This window comes from Manis javanica, chromosome 5 (assembly GCF_040802235.1).
Source record: "Manis javanica isolate MJ-LG chromosome 5, MJ_LKY, whole genome shotgun sequence".
NCBI classification, from domain to species: domain Eukaryota; kingdom Metazoa; phylum Chordata; class Mammalia; order Pholidota; family Manidae; genus Manis; species Manis javanica.
In genome coordinates this window covers 134,931,029-134,954,845 of record NC_133160.1, presented here as the reverse complement: position 1 = coordinate 134,954,845, position 23,817 = coordinate 134,931,029, and the positions used below count along the sequence as shown (strand labels likewise).

Genomic DNA, 23,817 nt, shown 5'->3' with positions numbered 1-23,817 from the left:
ACACACACTTGACATATATATATAGTAAAACTTCAATTATTACTTTCTATCCAAATAGAACTGAAAAATAAAACCCCACAAAATAGCAAGTATCCAACTTCAAACTATCGATTTCATTGTGTTTGTAGTAAATCTAGAGTGAAAGCATGTTTTTTCATTCTACTGCGAAGCAAAAATGGTGAACTATTTTCTGATATATATGTCCCTGCATTACTTACGGTAAACTGAAATATAAGCAATTTCAAGCTCTATTTCTCAACTTATTAAAAATATGGATTGCTTAAAAAGGAATTTGCAATAATGTCTTAGGGGGAAATCACAAGATTTTCCCATCCAGTCTCCTTGGAGGAAAACATCTTAACACTTTTATAAATAAGGAAAGTGTTTCATTTCAGAAGTACTTAAAATACAATTCTTTCACTTGCAGAGGTTTCATCAGTGTAGGTTTTCAACCCATCCTCCTCAGAGCAGGTGCCTGTAATTAAATGCGGTCCTCTCACCTGCTTCATTCCCCTTGCTCTGGGGGGCTCTGTTTGAGGACTCTGACCCACTCTACATTCATAAGGAAGATACTATTGCCAAGTTCCATGCAGCCCTCTGAAAAATTCACCAGTGCTACAAACTACTGACCTTACCCTAAACCCATCTGTTTGCAGGCCAGCTGACTCAATGCCTCCTGCCAGCCATCCGCACACACGAGGTATTCTATGGCAGATCTGTGAGCAGTCAGGAAGGAAGATGAGTTCCCATTTTTAGAGAGGATCACTGAGAAAAAAAAGAGGGGGCAATCTAATTAAAAACATATCTTTTCATGAAACCAAATGATAACTTGACATGCCTTTGCTTCATTTGCATACATTCATTTTTATTTATTTTAACTAGGAACCATTTGTTGAGCACCCTGTGCCAATCATTGTTCTCAGGGTGGTTGAGGAAAAAATGAATTGGAAATGTTCCCTGCCCTCAAAGAACCATGGGCTGTAGTGAAAGAGACAGGAAGTTATTCACTTTTCCTTTTAAGTTGTAAGATGGCCAGAGGCAGGGTCCATTCCCATGGATGCACCTGATGGTTTGCATTATTTTAAGGAGCTAATTTTAACTTCATATCATTTCCTTTCAAGAGAGCGTATGAGAATACAAGTGAAAGTGATGTGGATTTAGGATTAATTTGTATATTAATTCCTATTTTATAAAAGAATATCCTCTGTACTTATTAAACCACAGATCATTTGTGAACCACTGTGCAATTAATCACAACACACAGGATAATCACAAGTTTTTTGGCCAGATGATGCAAAGGACTGAAATAAGAACCAAGTGGATGATTACAAACTGCAAGTTACAGACTGCAGCACTGCAGGTACTAGTGGGAGATGCTTTACAGTCTTGTCCATTTAAGAGAATAAAGGGAAGTCCCATCTCCATCTGGAGCAAGAGTATAAGGAAGATGGAATGGCCACTTTAATATCCTATTCTAGGTGGTGTCAATGACCCAAGAATGACAGAATATTGATGACTGTCAAAGCTGGATGATAATAAAGAGTTTGAAAATTAGATTCTAGCAGTTACATGGTCACAAATTGGAACCAAATGTGTTTACATCTAATACAGACATTTCAAATAGAGAAGTAACTTTGAGGAAAATGGTGAATCACCATGGTCAGTTTTTATAACTGTAAAACAAAATAGATGAAATTGGTTAGTAAAAATCTGTGGATTCATTTAGGATTGATTTAGCTTAAAAGGGCAATAGGCATTAGAGGGTAGAGCAGATGGCGGGAACAAGCAGCTTACCACAGTCCCATTCATCTGAACTGTCTAGGCAGTCAGCTTTACCATCACACCACCGGTCACGTGACACACACTCATGGTTTGCACATTCTAGTTCATTGGCTTGGCAAAGTGCTGGCACAGGGAACAAGATCGAGAGGACAGAAACATTGTAGAAACAAATGTGATCATCACGAGCATGCACATTATCAGCAGCCAGCAGGAGCATGGAAGGAAGAAAAGATGTGGTTACTGAGGCCTCCAAACAGGTATCAGAACAGAATAACAGAACTGATAAAATCTCATTTCATGGATGTCAATCCATACATACAACAAGCATTTAAACAGAACTGCTATCTCCAAGTGACTGGATTCTTGAGTTCCAAAAATAGGATTGAGAAAGTGGTACCCATAGCAGCAGAAATACCGGAGACCAGAGAACAGGGTAAAAAGCTGAAATGGCATAGCAGACAGAACATGGGAATGAGCAGAATGAAGTCTGCACAGGGTAAAACAAGCCCTGAACACATATACAGATAATGTTTATTTTTTTTAAATCTCTACTATTAAATGACTCTCTAGGTCATATACTAATTTTCTCTTGGCTTTTTAAAGTTCATAGTGAAACTCACTGATTGCCCACCTAGCATCCATTTTCTTTCTTCCTCCTGTTTTAAGGGAACCTGATTTTGTTCAGGCCCCCACAGCTACAGAGGAAGATACTGATTAGTTCAAGCAGGACATGGCACTTTTCTGACCACAATTAATTTTTTCTGAGTACAGTTACTAGTCCAAGGGTAAACATGTGATCCAAGATCAGAGTCATGGCCTATGGTCTGTAAGGTAGTTCCTGCCCAAACCCTGCTGGCCAGGCTGTGCTTCCTAGCCTGGGATAGGGGCTGCCTGTCCCTGGAGGAAACAGTATCTTTTCCTCACTGGTTCTCCCCAAGGGGTACTTCTTTTTGCAATTGAGCTGTTTAGATGGTGTCTTTTCTAATCCACACAAAGACTCCTGAATGCTAGCTGGGACCCTGCTCAAAGTTGGCCAATCTGATGTTCCAGAGGTGAGGGTGATGTTCTTGGTCACATCGGCACAGGAAGTGACCCACGTGTTCTTGGCAGCCATCTTTGGTCAAAATGGCGGAAGCCAGCCTGAGGTCAAGCTGAGGTAGAAGAATCACAGAAGAGGTGCTGGACTCACATCCAGCCTCAAGAATCTACCCTACACTTGACTTTTTATATGGTAATATCAGATATATGTGATATATGATATTTATGATCACAAAAGATAGTAAGTGTCTTTACTGTGTAAGTCAGTTTGAGGAGGGCTTTCTGTTACTAGCAGGAAAATCTCTTGAGAAAAAATTTTTTTCTGATTCTAAAAGTAGTGGCAATTCATTTAGAAAATGTAGAAAAGATAGAAAAGCACAAAAGCTTAATAATCCCACCACCCAGGGATTATAACTATAAACTTTTTATTATGACCTTCTGATCTTTTTCACTGTGTGGGTATGTATGCTTTCAAAACTGAAGAGAATAGTGCTTAATACTTAATATTTAATATATAGTACTTTATTTTGTTGTTTTATTCACCTAAGGATATAGCAAAAACCCAGGAGATTTTATTTGGTTTTTAATGTTTCCATATAATTTAAGTTTATGGCTATATTTTATATCCCGTTTTTGGATATTTGTGGTGGTGTTTTTCCATGTGATAAATAATGCTAGAATGATATCATTGTGCATATATTTTATACATGTTTGATTGTCATCTTAGCTTATATTTTTACAAGTAGAGTTTTGGTCAAAGTTCTGAACATGCTAAAAGCTTTTGATACATATTTCCCAATTTCTAGCTATATTCAAAATGATAGGCAATTAGTGTTTAGAATGAAAAATGTGTTGACCAATCTATGGAAGCACTTACAGCAGTTTTCTTCATCCATGTTATCAGAGCAGTCTGGGAATCCATCACAGATGAGTGTGTGCTTCAAACATTGCTTACTGGAAGGACATTCCCAGAGATCTCTCTCTTCACAGCCTGGAGACAGCAGAGAAGGTTATTTGCAATAAACGTAGAGGTGGAAATGATAAATTTGATCAAGCAACGGAGAAAAATTACAACATAAAGGCATGATTTCTTTTCATTTATTTGAAGAGTTTTACTCCTGTATACCATGAAAAATGTAATTTTGAAAGTAGAAATACTCAGTAATCTCCATACAGCAACAGAAATAATACAGCTCTCCTAAGAGAAGATCAGAAGTGACATGGGAAATGGGGAAACAATGGAAAAGCAACTATACATTAGCATTCATCTTCAGCTATTCCTTTTGCTTTCTGAGTCAATTTGCCAACACATAAGACTCATCTGTAAAATGATGAGTTACACTTTTAAGCAAATAAGCTAAAATCTAGTGATTTAAATGCATATTGTCTTAAAATGGAATTTCAGTCAACAAATGGAGAGGCCATCTGTGTTTAGCAAAACAGGTTCCTTTATACCAAATACCTATAAAACTAGTTTAAAAGCAGGTATGAAAGCTAGTGCTTCAGTAACATACTCAGAGATCTAAGGGTAGAAACTTTATCAGTTAACTTGAGAAATGAACATAATTTGTTCAGGAGCAGAACTGTAAGCTTGAACTGTAATTTACCTATGAAATAGCAAGCACTTGCTATATGAATTTAATAAATACTCTTTGAATCAAATGAGCACATTTCCTGTATCTGCTGAATGTGCCAAGTACCTAAGGTGTTCTCACGACTCTGGAGGGACTCACGGCCCTGCCCAAGCCCTGAGGTGCATGAAGAAGGGGCCACACAGCATTTATCTTTGGATGCCCTGCATCCCCCAGCCTGGAACAGTGGCTAGTGCTCGGTAGGCCTTCAACGCAGTTGTGTTTTAAATGGAACTTCATTTTGTGTGAAGAATAAAAAGTCTCTGTCCTTTCCAGGAAAAGATCATCTCATTTACAATGAGTGAAATGCAAAGCAGTGATCAAATAAGGACTTTCTTTAGAAATGCTATTTCTCATCCGACCAAATATTTCAGAGAAATTTTATAGATGAGTGACTCAGGTTTCTTGGAACCCATTAAAGAGAAAAATCTGCTGTTTTCAAAATGTTTATTGAAAACAGTTATCAAAATAAGTCACTAGAAGACAAATGTTTACTGTGAGCTAAAATTAGATTTAAAGTGTTTCACCCTTCAAAAATACAGAAAATAAATAGGAGGGGCCCTTTCCTAGCTCTACATCTAGAACGGTCTTCAGTTCAGAGATGTCCCCTCTAGGAACTCCTGGGGATATTATTTAGAGTTTCAGCTAGCAGAGGATAAAGACGTCACCTGGAGTATTCTGACAGTGTTAGTCTTGTCAAAAACCACACCACTAGCTAGCTAGTAGAGGATGACAAAAAACAGCGTAAGTCTTTCTGTTGACAAGGTAGCTTTCCTAAAAGCATGGAGAACTTAGGCATTTGGAAAGAGCTGATCAAAGACCACAAACACAGCCCTTCTGGGACACAAGTCTGCATCTTTATGAACAGCAATGATAATAATAAGAGAGAACATTTACTATCCACTATATATCCACAGTCTATATATTAAATTCTTACAATAGCATCATAGTGTGAGTATTTTGATCACCATTTTATAAGCAAGCAACCTGAGATTTAGAGAAAATGAATTGTTCCAAATCTCAGCCGTATGGGAAGGATCCAGCTGGGATCCAGGTGCAAGTCTTTAACTGCAGTGCTCTGTAAATGGATAGTGTGTAGTGTGCATAAGGGGTCAGAGGGAGGGAAACACAGCATTAGTGTCAGACACCTGGGGTTGAATCCCAGCTCCAATCTCACTAGCTGTGTGACCTTGGATAAATTACTTACCTTCTCTGAACCTCAGTTTCCATATCTCTAAAATAGTAATAATAATGCCTGCTACATGGGTGGGTATATAGATTAAATGAGTACTCTTTATGCATTAATTTACCCTTCTCTATCTTCTCTTTTCTAATAAAGTTTGTGTGGCCAAATACCCCTGTTATAGAGCTGTGGTAAGCAAAAATGAAATAGAATGAAAAGTTCAAGATACTAGTCATGTGGAAGATAGTATCATTATTTTGTGAAGAAACCATTTTCCCTTTAAGTGACATTTTTGGTGTAATTATGTTTTAAATGTATGCTTTAAGATGAAAAGGGTATGACACCATTAATAATTAAAAACAGGTATGGATGAGATGGGATCAATTGTTTATGTCAGAATAACCACCACCTCTGCCCAGAGATGATGACAGTGCTCACAGAGGCCACGGGAGTGTTGCTAATGTGTCCAGCTCATTGCGGTTTGCCTAGGACTTTCCAGGTTTGAGCACTAAACGTCCCTCCTTCTAAGAACACCCTCAACTCAGTCCCTTGAAAACTGGGATGGTTCTTCACCCTAAGCATGCTAAGCATTCTGCTGAGTTCTTCAGTTACCCTATCTGTTATTTTCCCGAAATTCATAGGCAGCAGGCTTCCCTGCCAGCAGGTCCCACTTGAGCTGGGGCACCTTTTCTTTCTAACCAAACAAATTGTCATCATAGGTAAAGATAGCAACCCACCTTAAAGCAGATGCTTCTTGTACCCTAAGAATCTCTGTTTTGCAAATACAGGGTAAATAGGGCTGCTCATTAGGGCTGCTCATTTGAGCTGCATGAAAGAAAAACTACCAGCAGGGAGGAGCTGCCACAGAGGAAGGGGCAAGGTGATTCTGGGTCCTGGAGCTGGCAGAGGCTGGAACAGTCTGCGTCTAGCCATTCCGGGCCAGCACCAGTCCCAGGAAGTGGCTGTGACCTTGTGAGCTGCAGCAGGCAGGCCGGACCTGGCCTAGCAGATGCCAAGGCTCCTCCAGAGTGTGTGACCCTGGGCAGCAGAGCCCCAGTCTCAAAGGACAGCCACAGCCCCTGACATAGCAGCCCAAGCAGAGAACCTGCCTCCCCATTGGCCCCGGGCCTAACCCTCAGGGGCAGGAACACCAGCACGAGGCACAGGGCTCCCATCTCTGATGGAGGGTCTCAGCAGTCCTCCTGAATCCCAAGTCACCTCCCCTTTGAGGGCTGCCTTCCTTGTGTCATCCTGTTCAACATGTGCTGGCCTAGTCCCCCGAGAGGAGGGAGGAGGAGGAAATGGAAGGCCTGTGACCTGCAGGCTGGGGCCCTCTCAATGGCCGAAATCCTGGAGCTGGGAACATCCACCCCAAAACAAGCACTACCTCAGAAGGGGACACCGCCCTGCTGCCCATGTTGAGTATGAGACCCAGGCGCACTGCCCAGCCCGTGCTGTGGACATGACATGCCAGCCTGCCCTCCTTTCACCATCAATAAGGCCTCAGTCTGTCAGAGAGAAGGCCAAGCCTGACAGGACTCCATCCCTCAAGGGAGATCCCTGCGGTGACCTCTGAGGGGAGTCACCTCCTGGGGGTCCTAGCAACTGTGGCAAGTTGGTTCTTGGTTTTTGACTTCTGCTCTAAGCAGAATAAGGTATGTTTTAAGCATTCCTAGCTGTGGAGGATAAAGTGGATATTCTCTACATTTTGAGGAGAGGATACTAAGGCCCAGAGAAGTTAAGTAACTGGCCAAAAGTCACACAGCCTCTAAGCATTGAGTTGGGCTTTAGATTCAAGTCTAGGTGTACACAGAGCACTCTGCCATTCAAGGTTGTCTGCCCAAGATGCCAAATAAGAGAGCAAAGCAGTTAACAAAGCAGAAAATTATCTAAAGGGAAAGAGAACATCTCTCCCTTAACATGGAAAACCTGAACCCTACTGAGTGACTGGAGATCAACCCTGAAGACTTCATTCTGAAAGTACATTTGTGGATAAGCAATATGATGTGGACACGATGACTGTCGGCCTTCTGCTGGTCACAGAGCAGAGTCAGTCTCATCCACAAACAAAAAGACACAAAGGCATGGAGATGAGCTACTCAGAGTGCTAAAAAAGTCAGTTAAGCCTTCTTTGTGTGCAGTTACATATATACTATTAAAGAATCCAAACTGATAGAAAAATGTCTTTTGGAAACTTTAAAATCAAGCTGTAAAGTCCACAAAAAGCAGAGTCAGAGTTTTTGAACACAGCCTAAAGAAGTTTTGAAGCTGAGAAAAGGTTCACATTTCTGAAATAAAGTGAAAGATTTTATTTTGTTTGAGCCCAAGAGGAGATTAAAGATGGATTTAAAAAATGATTTTTAATCATTTGAAGATGAACGGAAAGGCACTTGATCGATTTTGTATATTTGTATTGTTGTCAGTCTTTCTCCATGTGGGGACTGATGCTCCAATCTCTATCTTTTACATAGAATAGTGATCCTTAGTAATTGTAATGCTGTATTCATGTGATTAAGGATTTTATTTCTGCAGTAGATATAAAAAAACTATTTTAGGTATATTCTCATTTAATTGCCCCTTGAGAACACTTGCTGCTCGCATCACAGCCCTGGTACCACCTTGCTCCTGCTGGTAACTCACCCAAAGTGTGGCACAGGCCTAGCAAAAGCTAACCTCAGTCTCACAAACTCCAATCTTTTAAAAGCTTAGAAATACAACCTATTGTTATTTTCCTTAGCTCTCCTTTCTTACATTCCTGTTCATTTCTTTGCTCAGATCTTTGCCTCTTTCTCCACTGCTTAGACATCAATGTTTAGAAAACATCAGACTGTAAATCAACTTGTTTCATTAAGTTGCTAGTTTTATGGAAAACTCCCTTTAAATTGTATATGTTCAATTAGTGACAAATCATCAACCTCTAAGATGATAAAATGCTTCTGTACTAACCCAATGCTGACTCTACAAATCACTCCCATCTTAGGCTTTCCTCCCATGAAGCAATTCTGGAAGCATGTGTTCATATTTGCATAATTCTTCCAAACACTTACTGAAGACATTTCTAATGCTAGCAATATTTCCAACTGTTGTTTATAATTGCAATTACACAATCCAAACAACAAAAATTTGCAAGAGCAGGAAAGAACAACATCATTCATTGCTAAAGTCTAACCCATATATTTTTTAAGTGTGCTTACAAATGGTGTGCTTTGGCTGCCATGTTTTCCTGCTGCAGTTGTGTCAAAGAAGTAGAGAGTAAATTTCCAACACATCAATAATTTTATAACTAAATTAAATAAGTATTGTTTTGAGACGAAAAACCCAATAATGTGTTTAGTAGTTCTGGAGAAGCTGCAGATGTGTGAGAGTAAACAGTTAATTGTTACATTAATAGCAAAGCCTAAGTAAGCATTTAAGTGCCTTCAATTCCACAATGAACAGAATAAACCAGAAAGATATGCAGCTTTAGGTGAAACCCAGTTTCCCTAGAGCTGGTGTTGGCATTGCCAGATGCACACCATGGAAACAGAAAGAGAAACTGAGCAAGTAGGCAAGTGGAAACTGGAGGATTTCCCAATAGGGTCCCCTTGGGCCTCCTCAGCATGACTTCCTTATGTGATCGCAAGTGTCCTGTCTTCCAGATCGTTGGACATGCCCACGCGAATGTGTGCATGCAGCCCAAAGGGGAATATATGCAAAGTTTCTATCATCAGTCACTTTGGCAAACTTAATGAGAGTTTTCTCATAACTTAATATTCCTGGAATATTTAATACAACTCCAAATGTATTAATTTCTTACCCACTTCTAACTTTCAGTGAGAGCTCTCAATAGCACCATCAATATTTTGATAGGTTGATTTGTTATTTTTAAACTTTTATTAGTGTTTGATAGGGTAATTAGATAATTCATTCTATCATTTCCAGTGAATCTTGTGTGATAAAAGCATTGATAAAAACTAAGCTTTTACCTTTCTCAAATATATACTCCTTTACTATACATTTAGATCATGCTGCCCCAGTAGAGTACCATGTAACCTTTTTAACCATCTGAAATAACCCATTTTAAATTGTATCTCAGAACAGTATAACCTATCAAAGTCATAGTTTAGCAAACAAACCCAACAGATTCTCAATAAACCACTTATGAAAGGGATATTCAGTGAATTTTAATTTATTTCTCTAAATAAAGACCAGAAATAAACACACAAAAGGAGCTTCTCAAAACACTGTATATTCCTTCCTAAAAAAATTAACTCTGGTCCTTGTACCATCATTTTGACAGCTCTAATTTTCTCTAAGATGCACTTGTCCACATTTATAGCAGCTGACAAGATTTCAGTTGATTGCCTGTGATGTTTAGTCTAGACCAGAAGGGCAATGTCTACTGTGGAAAATTCATTTTGGGAAGCAGAGCAGTATTTCATACTTCAAAAGCCAAAAGAATAAAATGATTTCAAAAGATGTATTGCAGTATATGCTTTAAATGGACAGAAGTGTCCATTTTTAAAGCAGAACAAGCTAAATAATCATAACCAAGCTATTCTTTGGCTTGACCTTCAATCATTTTGCTTCACTCCAGAATACTGTTTAGTAAAGAGCATTGTCCATTTTCTATTCCTTGACACATTCTGAGGTTATGTGTACAAAGGTTTGAAGGGAAATAAAATGGGAATTAGCTCCACTTAAATTACCAGTGCTATTTCTGGCCTTCCCATTGGTTATTTTGGAGCTCAATGGCAGAAATGTCAGGAAGAGTTTTATCCTTTGCCGACAGAGACAAAATTAGAAATGGCATGGAAACGAATCCCAATTAAATTTGAACACTGGAGCCTGAACTCTGTCTATGTATCTAGATGCCTGTGTAACAACATGGCGATAATCATATGCAAAAACACTGTTATTCAAACTCTCAGACAGTGACTGCTTTATAATCTCTAATAATAAAAATAATCCCTTACATTTGTAAAGTGCTCCTCCTCCTTTTACTAAGGGTTTGCCCATATATCATCAAGGTTCTAAACAGAAGTATAATTTAGGCAAAATCAATAGAGTTAACAGGAAAACACCAATTCATGCCTTGCCATTTGGAAACATAAAACGTGAAGGCATTAGCAATCAATCCTAGTCCCCCTTGTGACTATCTGTAAACAGCTGACATCTTTTCATGCAGTCCTTTTTCCTAAAAGCACTCAGCACTGTACATGGATGAAGACTGCCATCTCACCCACATACCACAGTTTTCTTCATCACTGTCATCATCACAGTCGGCCTGGCCATCGCACCTTCTGGAAGCCAGAACGCACCGTCCAGAGCCACACTTGAAATGACTAGGTGAGCATTCTGTTAAAAACAATTGGCCATGTTACGGTCAACAGACAGAAAACCAGGAGACATCAGCTGATTTTTCAGCTACATAATAATCTATTTGTGTGTGGGATGTTATTAGGAAACTATTTCTGAAGATAAGGATGGTCCTCTGCAAAACTGAGACCCTCCAAGTTAGCTTTTCTCTGTCTGCTAGCCAGGGCCTTCCTTGGCACCATCTCTCAACACCACTTGTTTAGTGTCTTGACACTTTCCAGTGATTATCTATATTCCTGAATGGACAACCTAATGATGGCAGGAGGCTGAAATGTTCTGTGTGGTCAATGCCACTAACTACCCAGCTGCTCTTAATGTGTCAAAATGATTTCCCATCCTAATCTTTCTACCTGGTGGGCAGGTCCCCAGTGCCATTTCTCTACTTGGTGATGCTATGCTCCCACGGTCTCCAAATACTCTGCACTGGAAGGATCCAAGGCTTAATGTGCACCACTGCCTTCAGGACCCCTTGTAAAAAAGCAGCACCAATATATACTGGGATCTGTGAATTAACTGTGGTTAAGATAAATACCTGGAAAATTATATTCATCTATGTAATTTGTTTTTTAAATAGAGACACTGTTTGACAGAAAAACACCAAATTCTTCAATGTAGTTAAGTTATAGATTCACTCACCTCTGTAGCCTGAATGGCAACTCAATAGAAAAAACAACAATAACAATGGCAACAGAGAAATTTACAAAGTTAGCTGATATATCCATCCATGTTAGATACCCCAATGTGATTCAGTTAAAAATTAACCTTCCACATCTTCATCAGGCATTAAGCAGGTCTGGTTGCCTGAATTTTCCTCTGGAAATTGATTGCAATCTGTGTCTTCAGGCCACTGTAAGCCCACAATCCCAAGAACAGACTCACAGCGTTCTTTGGAGTGCTCACACAGTGCTCTAAAAGAAGGAGATAGACACAACATTAGAAGCAGAAATAGCTACATCTGAGATGGTATGTTAGGAATGTAAGCAGGTTTTAATTTGTGTAGTATGCCTCTGTGTGTGTATGTACCAATATATAGAGGCGCACACATGAATAAGAGATATGCGGAAAAACAAAATGAGTAATAACTCCATAAAGGAAATACATTCCAGCAACATACTTTACCAAAAGAGACTTCACTGCAGAAATAGGAATAGAGATTCATTGTGTTTTTTATTGAAATATATTAGACATATAACATGATATACATTTAAGATGTATACAACATGTTGATTTGATACGTTTTTATATTATAATATGATTGCCATGGTAGTGATGGTTGGCACCTCTACTGAGTTACATAATTATCATTTCTTTTTTGTGGTGGGAATAATTCAGATCTAGACACTTATCAAGTTGATCAGAACACAATATTGTTATCTCTGTTCACTCTGTGCATTACACCTCCAGGACCTATATGTCTACCAGTTACAAGTTTGCACCCTTACACAACATCCAGGACAGAGATCCCCTTCTGCAGTTTGCCTTTCTCTCTCTCTCTCTCTTCTGGATTTCAAGGGGACACATTCTCCAACATTTTCACCCCACGCCAGGAAGTCCCCAGCATCAGTTTGGATGGTCTGTTGCCAAGGGTCATGGGATCTACACAACACTCAGTTCCAGGGGTCTCCTCTGCCACCAGCCACGTGAACCATTTCATGTGCCAACCCAGCTTACCCAAGGCACTGCCATCATTACTTCAGTTTAGACAGTATTGTTGAAAAGCTTTGTACTTCTCCCAATTTTTTTCTATAAAATGGAAATAATCTCATTTTTCTATAAAATGAAAATGATACAATAATAATAAAATAATACAATATATGGCAGTATGTAAGAATAAGATATGTGGCACTATTAGTGCATGGGGCACTGTTCTTACAATCTGTGCAATGTTCAGCCTCCGACAACAGCTCTAATGGCAGGGCCTCCCTCAAAAGGTTATTTTGAGGATGAGATGGCAGCATTACCCTAAAATATTTACATTGTAAGAGCTCGGTAATGTTAGATTTTTCAAACTCATAGCTTAAAAACTAAATTTTAAGATCAATAAACAGGCTTCAAAAAAGCAACTATGCATTGCTTCATAGACATATTGGCATATAATTCTTGTCTTAATATAAAAAAGTTTTCTTATGAACAAATATCAAAATGTAGAAATCATTTTGATAGCTACTGAAATGAAAGATACATGTGTAAATCTAAAAAACAGAACTAGAGTATCTAAAAGTTCATTAAAATGTTGACTGAATAACATTTCAGAATCAGTCTCATCATAGGCATTTTAATATGAAACTTAAGCCCAGAAATGATAAATTATATGCATATGTAAATTTGTTCCAGAGAATATTGCATCAGGGAATAGAGAATACTGCATTAGGGAAATTTCTTATACATAAGAAAAGAAAGTCAAATACAAAGATTTCTTGAAAGTACTACGAAAAATTATTACTCATAACACTGATCTTGTTTGGCAAAAATGGAATAAGATTTAGAAATAAATTTTTAAAATAAAGTTGGTAGATGTTTCATTTAAAAGGCACTTCACAGAAATTTTCAGAATTATGTTTGCACAAGCCAACATTAAGTTTTACTCTATTTGTATAATTTGTTCAGGTCCCCAAAACATTTTGAAATTTTATTGTTTCCTGTCCCACCTCTATAGATACCCCTACCTTGTTATCCATTTGATAATCATATATGATTTATTGTTTTCCGATGTGTCCACTATATTACTGTTATTGCTTTTCCTTAAAGCTCAAAGTGACTTCTGATCCCAGGATATGGTTTCCGTAGTACCACTCACATTCGGACAAGCCGATCTGCGCATTCAGCCCTTGATGGGAAACAGCGCTGAGGGGGGCGGCAGCCCATCTCTGTGACAGCCACCTTGTGTACACACGTTCTCTGACTACAACCAGGTTCATGGCACAGAGGAGGGGCCAAACTGCAGTCGTGTTCCTGTCCTATCATCAGCGCTATTGTTTATTCAGGGCTTACAAGTGATCAGAAGCACTTCACATGTATGCACTGGTTCATTTGCTCTCCCAACAGGCCAGCCCAGTGACCATTACTACCCTGACTGTACAGGTAAAGGGATCAGACAGGAATTTCTCAGGGTACCCAGCAACTGCACAAGAGCCGGATTTGAATCAGACAGTGGACTCCAGGTAGTATTCTTAACCCACAGGGTATCACTCATATCTTAAGTCCAAGCCACAGTCTTGAAATCCTGTCCCTTATCTCATTCAGGTAGGTAGAACAAGATCAGCAGTGACCATCTCATGTCCAACCCCCAGGGTTGGTGTATGTCCCCTTCAGGCTTCTCCTCACATAACGTCTCCAACTTCTAGACGCCACCAGAGGGCAGCACTTTCAACCCATCAATGTTACCGGACAAAGAGGCAGATCCGCCCCTTCTTTTGCTAAGTCACATTTCAAAAAGTGCTTCTTGATCCACCAAAATGAAATGTATTATATGATTTTATCTGATTAAAGTACATGAATGTTATCAAAGGCAGTTCATACCTCCTTTGTTTGGTTCTTCAGTAATTAATTCTTACTCAAATAGTCATTTTAGAATTTCTACTTCTTTACCTCTTAAATACATAATTTGTTAAATACAGAGCCCCTGGGCAATATGGACTTTGTCTAAACTCAAACTAAGTCTTCATTCCCTTGGTTCTCCCTGAGGGAAAATGGGGACGCTTCGGGGAGAGCCCAACATATTACCTGCAAGGGGGGATACGCTGGCTTGTATTCGCATCACACTTTGGTACCAAAATGGTGCAGGCAAAGAACATGAGGTATTTGTAACAGTTGGTTTGAACAAGTGCAGGGAAAAGAGAGGACTCCCAGCTGATGGATGCTTCCTTTTGAGTCCTGTGGCCCAGGTAATTTGGATAATTTGTATAGTTGTAGGGCAAATTCATGCAGAGTTCCAACGTAATTGGTTCACACTGACCTAACAAGGAAACACACACACAGATACAAATACATACAGATTTCTTAAATTTTCATATGTAAAATAATTTTTCAAAACCTTACAAAATTGAAATCTTACTCTCTTTTTAAAAGTAGGTAAGACTAGGATGCTAGCAGCATATAACATTTCTATCAGCAGATAAATAATCTGGTTGATGAAGTGCCAGACCAAGAATCATTTCTGTATGTGCAGCTGCTAGCACAGGGCCCAGCATGCATGTTTTAGAAGCTCTTTCTAGTTTTCACCCTCTGCTCAACTTTTCTGAAAGTGACTCTCTTTTATAGTTCCATTTACCCACTTTAATTTGTCTTCTTCTTTGTCTTCTTCAATTCATTAATTAGTGAGTATATCCCCTCACCTTCATAGCCATTTAGAAAAAAAGAATCAATGAATGTGGTTAGATGACAAATTCTATGACAAAAGCAAATTAGACAATAAAGAGACACTAGATGACTTCTTTCTATATGTTTTATTGTTGATCAATGGATTTAAATATAAGGTTACAAGATTTCAGAGCAAGAGGAGGCTGAGATCTGCAATACCAATTGCTAATGAGACAAAATCCCAAGCCTTGACTTGGCATCCAAAGCTAAATCACACTCTGAACACAGCCTAACTTTCCAGCCACAGTGCCGATGACTATCTCATCTCTGGCATTTCCTTCATGACAGCGGATATCTGAAGAGCCTCATGCCTTTGTGGGCCCTGCTACTCCTCTCCTATCTCCTTTCCTTGACAGACTTGTAATCAGCCCCCAGGTGCGGTCGTGGTTCTAGCTGCTGGGTGCAAACAGGACCCGCTGCTGGAATGATCCTCTCCCATCCTCCTCACCAAGCTGTCTCCTCCTTCCCCTGTGGGACTCAGCACAAACACCCCTTCCAGGAAGCCTTGCTGGCCAGCCACTCTCCTTTCCTCATTCCCAGGAGGAGATCTGCTGAGCACCATTGCATCCTAGGCGTGTTCCTGCAGCACACTCATTGCCCTCTGCTGTCTTCTTATCTACTTCACATTATTCAAAGATTTTTGAGAAATGAGAGTTTATTTCTTGATCTCAAAGTACCTGTAGCAGTGCCAGAACAAAGAAAAGAAAGGATGCGGGTGGGAGGGAGTCTCAGGAACTAGCCCACACATTTCAAATATACAAATAAGGAGAAGTATAGTTGTTGCCATTGAGGCACTCTACCATCATCTTTGGAAGACTGACACATGTGCTGGTAGCTGTAACATACCATGAACACATGCTGGGAGCCCAGAGGGACAAGTGGAGCAAGAGTGGCTTGGGAAGCCTCCACAGGATAAACGGTTTCTGGGAATGCAGTAGAAAGGCTCCCTGTCCCCTCTCTGTTCACAGATGTGCCACATTCCCAGAGGTGAGAGAGGTAATCAAGTGAGTGTGTTGGTAGAAACAGCCCAGCCCATGCCTTCTTAAGAGTAATAATTCAAATTCAGTGCAATTATTTGACCAAGGAGTGGTCTTCATGTAGATAGATTAGTAATAAGGACTGAGGTGAATATTAAAACAGCTCTGGAACTACTTCTTAACTTAAAGAATCTGAGGGCTTCAAAGAAATTATGTTGAGGTCTGATTAAAGGGCTTGTGGACAAAGTGTAGTGAGACTCTGAGTTTACTGGGGAAGGCGAAGCCTGTAAAGTTGGCATTATCTTAGGGGTGAGTACAGAGTGAAGAGAAGAGAAAGAGAAAGAGACAGGAGGGTATGGTATGGGGTGGGTCAGTTATCATTTCCTTTGGTTTGTGAAACAGGAGTCATATTTCAATACTTTTATTTCAGATTACAAAACGAATGCACATTCCTCATAATAACGAAAGCCAGACAAAGATGCATAAACAGTTCACCATCCTCCCCACTTCTTTTTCTGTCACCTACCCTCAAAGCCAACAGACTGCGTTTGAAGTCTCCCATGCCCTCTGCTGGCTTATATCTACACATACCAGCATTTACACACATAGATACCTGCTTGCTCCTGCCAAAGGAAAATTATACTATCCTATTGTTCTTCCATTTGCTGTTTTTCAATTATTTTTCATGACCACCTCACAAGGCAGTAGATGCAGCACCAAAAAAAGGTATGATGCACACAGATACCTGATGCAGTCTTTTTCCCTTGTATATGCCTTTCGCTTCTCTCTCTTCCTCTACCACCCTATCAAATTTTAACTTTTTATCAGGTATTTCATTTAAATGATTAGTAGACATATCACATGGATAATGTTTCTCTTGTTTGATATGCAGAGACTGTATTGCTTATGATTTGGGATAAGATATAACCTTTAAGTGTTTCAGAGCCAAGGGAGATGAAAGGATTAAGTTATGATCCTACATTATTCTGGAGATCTTTATTGAATGCAGGAAGGTTGATTGAATCTTGTGTCTTGCTCCTTCATAAGGCATTCTTTACAGAGTGCTAAGCAAGATAAACTCTCAAGATATCTGTCAACTTCAAATTCTGTGATTTATGGTGTCAATAAGCTTTTCTCTTAAATTCGCTCACTAACCTGATCTTTGGTAGCCACTAGAGGGCAGTCACGTCACAAACGTGAGGATGTTAAACACCACAGGGCTGTTGGCAATCCAAGTTTGAGGCAGAGCTGAGCAGTGTCCTGAACATAGATAAGTTTAATAAATATCTGTTGAAAAAATTGATGCTGATAAAGTCTTAATGCTATCCTACCTTTCATAGTCTGAAAGACTTGTTAAATTACACCGAAAGACAGAATTGTTAACAGAACAATGTTACATCCTTGTCATGATGCAGTACTCTGAAGCCATTAGAAGTCAGGCATTAAATGATGATCATTTACATAAGAAAATGTCACTTTCAGCATCCACTGCCATATATATATTCCAAGTTTCATCTTTGCCTCAAACTCTGAATCTCTCTTTATCATCACTTCTAATATTTTGATGTGTTAATTATAAAGTGAAGACCCTTGTAACTACCACCCAGGTCAAGAAATTAAAGTTTGACAGATATCCCAGATGCCTGTCCATATATACTGTCTTCTATCAACATTCTCTTTTTCCCACAAAGTAACTACTGAGTTGTGTAGTTATCACTTCCTTGCTCTTATATACATTACTAAATGTATATATTACATTATTATATATAATATTAAATGCTCACCCCAACTAGTATATATACGTTACAGTATATAATTATGCATAGTCTCTATATATACACACACATACATGCACACACAGTTCTATACATTATTAAATACTCACCCCAACTAGCATAGTATCTGTCAACATAGATATTACAGAACTATTGACTATATTCTCTATGCTGTACTTTCAGCCTCACGACTAATTTATATTTCTGTGCTCTTCTTTATAGTTTTATTAACTAAGTGTGCACCGCACCCTAGATTCAAGAGTTTTATTACCTAAGCGTGCACAGTGACCTAACTTGAGAGTTTAAGCTTGCAATTTTTTTTAAAGTCTCTTAAAATATCTGGATTCCCCCCACCAACCCTTTATTTTTCCTTTAAGTTTAGCTATCCAAGGCCCCGGGAATCTGACCCACAGGGCGTGCTGAAGTTTGGATGCTGCTGATTGCATGCTCCTGGTGCGTTGATGCACAGGCTCCTGACTTCACTGTTTCCTGAATACTGGCAGTTGAATCCAGAGGGATGACTAGGGTTCATCCCTAAGGCAAGACTACAGGTGCTGTGGTGTGCTTTGGTCAGAAGGCACATCACAGCTTATTTCTCTCTTTTTGTGAATGTCAGTGGCTGTAGATTCTCAATGCCTGGACCCATTAATTCTCTGTGTAGCCCAGTGGTAATATTCTGACCCATTTATTTTTCACTTATTAGTTGGGAATGCTTTTAGACAGAGATCATTCCTCTCATCTACTATTTGCTCCCAAGGACTGAAGTCCTTAACCATTATGGCATTTGGATTCTTTCCCACACCCCTATACAATATGTTTCTTCCAATCAGAGAATGCAAAGAGAGGGCATTTGTAAATACATAGGCCAGCAGGAAATTATGTGAAGAACAAAGCTGTTCATGTTTTCTTCAGCAATGGAGGAAAAATGCATGAGTAAACACTAAAGTACCTTCAGTGAACTAAAGGTTTGTGGAACACTGTGGGAAATTTGGGAGAGTCCCCAGGGCATGCCTGCTGTAGCCAGCTTCATACAGCTGTGGTGACAACAGGCACAGGGAGGCAGGGACACCCACACCCAGGAGCTGCTCCTTCATCCAGGTCCCCCCTATTGTCTGGACTGCACACCCCAGAGTGGAAACAATGGATTAGTTCCTCCACCCGAGGGTGAAGGGAAATAACCTCCCTGCTCCTGCCCCCAAAGGCAAGGACCTGACTGCAGTTCACCTCCCAGCAGGGCGCAGAGACGTTAGAGACTCCGGGTGGGAGTGGATGCGGTGATTCTGCAGCACTTCAAGCCTGTCAGTGCAAGCATCACCAGAGATGTGGATTTGGGGCTTTTAAAAAAAATTGTAGGCATTTCTGAGAATCCGAGATGAGCCATGGACTTTCTCCATTGAAGAATTTGAACACTGTGAAGACTTGCTCATATCCATATTCAGGGATGTCACACACCCTCTGGAGCTTAGTCAAGAACAGGCCACTAAAGCAACAGTTCTTAGCCTTGGCTACAATGCAGTCACCTGGGAATTTTAAAAATACTGATGCCAGGGCCCCACTCAGTATATCCTCAGGGACCATCAGAAAGTGATTTCATATTTTATGGGATGGCAAAAACCAGTGTCTTCGGGGACTAAAATCCCGGCAACTCCAGCAAAGAGCTAACTTCACAAGACAGAATATCTACATTTTCCAAACTCATATTCCCCACTGGCATGGAGCCAGAGGAAGTGAGGGCTATGCAGCTGTGCCTCAGAATCTAACTGATATTAGTCTCTCTAGTAGTAAAGGTCTTCAAATAATTAACCACATTTTCAAGTACATGAAGAGGTTTCTGAGAGGACATGTTCCTTGTCCATCTTTACAGAGAACCAAACACAAACATACCATCCTGAAGTTCTTCAAAAAGTAAAGAATAACATCCTTATTCTTAATTGGAAGTTAGACATATGCACTATTTTTAATGATACAGAAGGACTGAGGGACCAATGACATCCAGTGCTGGGGACTCAGAAGAGGGGATGTTCAAATGACTGCTGAATACATATGAAGAGAAGAAGAACATAAAGATTAAGAACATTTACGGTGAATGAGGAAGCTGATGAAACAGTGAAATGCTAGGGAAACCGTCTGAGTGTATGTAAAGAACTGAAGAGAAAATTACTGTAGTATATATGAGTGGGGGGGTGTCAGCATGTTCTCCCACGATGAAAAGTCATCTCCAGGAAGGCGGGAATCACGTCTCCCTTGTTTGCCATTACGGTGCCCTGGGCCCATTGCAGAGCCTGGGATGTCATACACATACTACAAATGTTGGCTGTATGTCTAATCAATAGTTACCTAGTGCCCTTCCTACAACTTCTTTTTTGACAGTGATAACATATTTTTAAAATTTTCAGATATGTCAAATATGGTGAAATTGGCAGAACATACACCTAGTTGCTCTCCATCCAAATCTGACACAGGCTAGCACTGCCCTTTCAACTTCTCAAATCTAACAGGAAGTGCCCCTCCGTGTTAGACAGCCCCCAAAACTTTAATAATAAGCATGGGTCTTTGAGATGACATTGTCATTGTTCAAAATTACTCATCCCAAGTTCAAGGTGAAGTAAAAAAATAAATTTGAAAAAGTTCCAGAGCAGATTGGGAGGCAAGCAAAGTGAAACAATAGGCCCAGAATGTATACATATAAGTTATACACCTGTACCCACCATGCACACATATGTACACATACATACATATATATGTATATATTTAAATCAGTTTAGAAAGAGTAAAATGGCAGGGCGCCTTAATGGTCAGACTAACCTACTGAAGAGTCGGCTCCTATGGGAAATGGAGGAGGGCTAGGGATTGTGCTCTGAGCCAAACAGTTAAGTGCTCATGAAAATACACAAAAACTCCTGTCAGTCTGGGTTTTTAACTGGCCGCCCCCCTCGCACTCCTTCCCTGCCCAGTGTTTTCACCCCCTGAGGCTCCCTGGTAGTTACAGAGGCAGCCCCTATAAGCCCTGCATTGAGCCAGAAAGGTCACTGAGTAAAATGAGAACCGCAAACTGCAGCAAACCCAAGGACCCAAACCCGGTAGCCGCTCGCCCTCCCAGCTCCCAAGGCCTTCAACTGCGAGGATGTTTGTCAGAAGTCATGTCTTCCTGACAACTGAAAGCTGTCAGACATGCTTCTAAATTTCAAGCTCCATGCTGAAGGTGAGATGGAAAATTAATTCTAAAAAGTGAAAGAAATGAGTGGAATATGAAGGCAGAGCCATGAGTAAGAAATCATTATTAGAAATTGGAGTCTGGAGCCTTTCCTCTTATTTTAAATTTCCCCTGAGAGTCTACGCAGTCCTCTCCTAGTCCCACCCATTCTATCTTCCCCTAATAATTTCTCCTCCTGAAAGCCAATTTAGAGACAGCCACCTCTTTGCAACATTTGGAGCTGTTATGTTGTCACCACAGCAGTTTATACAATGTCTGCAAGATCACTATAGGTTGGTGAGGCTCCTAGAAAGGTGAGAGTAAATTTTACTAAAAGAACAAACCGCCAAAGTTTTAGGTGGCTGTTTAGGTGAACTGCATATGTGCTTCTTGAGTAAAGCTCCCATTTTTGAAGCTGGGCTTTAAAAAGGAAGAAAGATAACATCTGCCTGCAGTTGGAGCCAAGAAAATAATGTATAGGAGCCGATGTTGAGTTGAAAGTAATGGTAATGATATTAAGCAATGTGGATTTATATCCTAGTCACAATGACACATTTGTTTCTGATTTAAGTTAATTAAGACCATTTTGTTTTTTTTCTGCTACCACATGAAACCTTTAAAAAAGAAAAAGAAAAATTGATATTTTTGGAGGGATTCCAGACTTCAACATTTTAATGTCAATTCAAAGAAAAAAGCTGAATGCATGTCCTGACACAGAGACTGCATTTGTCAGCAGCTGTACTTACTACAGTTATTCAGGCTGTTGTTCAGGTCACAAAGAGAGCTGCCACCACATGAATCAAGGCAGGAACTGGAGAGGCACCTTGGGTCGTTTTCTTGACATGGAGTCTGACCTATAGAGGGGGGAAGGCATATTCACTTTTATCATCTGTAAATTCCTTACACGAGGATTGAAAGGATCAAGAACGTCTGGTGGAGCTGAAGATGACACAACTTTAATTTCCTTCCAGTTTCTCCAAAAACATTGAACACATGTTGAATAGGTATTTTATGGATTAATATTCCTGGCAACTGAATACAACCAGTTATTCTAAAAGGATTCTGTAGGAATAAAGAAATAGGAGGCAACCTACCCTAAAAAAACAGGTTGTCACTGCTTTTAAAGAAAAAAAAAGACAGTGATTTATATTTACATGGGTACATATACCTGATTTAAAAAATACAATTCAAGTGATTAAAGGAAGAAACCAACATAAAAATCTCAAAATTTTGAATAATAAATGTTATTATTTTAAGCTCTCATTTGCTCCTAGCTCTAGTCTTCCCTTTAAGGAAAATGATTTCTCTAATAATAAATAGGGCATCAATGCCAATATAATAAGGATACTTCATCACGGTACAAGTCTTATGCAGCTGTTATCCATATTTTCTTCATGTCCTTGGACAGCGTCATTGGCCTAGCTGTGATGGCCTGAGAATTGGGTTTCTTATTTCCAAATGAATGACAGCAGTAATGCCAGTCTAATGGCTTTTCCTTAAGGTACATAGAAAGGACACTGCTTTTCCCATTGATTTCCTGGTCATTTGCAGGTTAAATGGACAAGGTAAATAAATTGCTGCCCATTCCCTTCCTAGCTTTCCCCCATTATAGTCAATTATTTTCAGACACGTCACCTGAAATCTAGAAAACCTTGCAAGGCATTTTTAATTATAAGTAACAGTATGTGGAACATCTAATCATTCTTATCTATAATTTTAAGAGAGTTTATTACACTGAACTCTTTCTCCTTTCTGGTACCATTAATGTGCAACAGGATACATCATAGCCTTGAAGAGAAGAGATGCACTCTTTTTTTAAAGATGTCACTAGGGTCAACTATTTTATAAGGTAGGCTGGGCTAATCTCCATGAGCTTGGGCTCTTAAAGAAATTTTATTAAGACAACATGCATTCATTATTTCAGCAGATATTAAGTGCCTGCTACATGATAAGCTTATATGACAAGCTAGGCATTAAGCATTAAAAGATGAAAGAAGTGAAGGAGCTTCTATCTTAATTAGGAACATGGTCATGAATAGAACAGACAGTGCTGCAAGACCATTGCTCCACTGAAGGTACATGTAAGGGGCAGTGGAGGCAAACTGGGGCAGTAAGGAGACAGCGTCTCCAGGAATTTTTCAGGCAGATGGGGTAAGTTGGCATAAGAAGGAAAGATGGGTTTACCAAGCAGACAGTGGAATATGCAAAGGCCTGGAGTGGGAAAGAACCCAGACTGGAGTCACTGGTGCTTCGGGGAGATTAGACAAGAAGGCTGAGAGCAGAGCCAGAGGATGGTAAAGGCCTGAATCTTTATTGGGGCCAAAAATCTGGGAGAAGTGGTCCCTCCTTCCCTCCCCAGCCTCCCTAGCAGAACCAACCTGGGATCTCTGGTGACAGTTATCTGCATAAGCACCCTCCTGTCTCCCAGATCCCCATTCACAATCTATCTCCCTAACCTGCTTGGCTCCTTCCCTCCTGGGGACCTTTGGCCAAGTGGTTCCCTGTGTTTGAAAAGCTTCCC

At 39.9% G+C, this 23,817-nt stretch overlaps 1 protein-coding gene across 9 annotated transcripts in view; it reads right to left on the bottom strand.

Moving 5' to 3' along the window:
• CORIN (corin, serine peptidase) overlaps window positions 1-23,817 on the bottom strand; it is a 232,193-nt gene that overhangs the window by 34,870 nt on the left and 173,506 nt on the right. For all 9 annotated transcript variants that reach the window (XM_017652016.3, XM_073237664.1, XM_017652015.3 and 6 more), the window contains 7 exons: window positions 22,043-22,150; window positions 14,716-14,947; window positions 11,755-11,900; window positions 10,864-10,971; window positions 3,698-3,811; window positions 1,795-1,905; window positions 636-765 (listed from right to left, as the gene is read on the bottom strand). In XM_017652016.3, coding sequence (XP_017507505.3) covers window positions 636-765; window positions 1,795-1,905; window positions 3,698-3,811; window positions 10,864-10,971; window positions 11,755-11,900; window positions 14,716-14,947; window positions 22,043-22,150 — 949 coding nt within the window. The remainder of the gene's footprint in view (window positions 1-635; window positions 766-1,794; window positions 1,906-3,697; window positions 3,812-10,863; window positions 10,972-11,754; window positions 11,901-14,715; window positions 14,948-22,042; window positions 22,151-23,817) is intronic.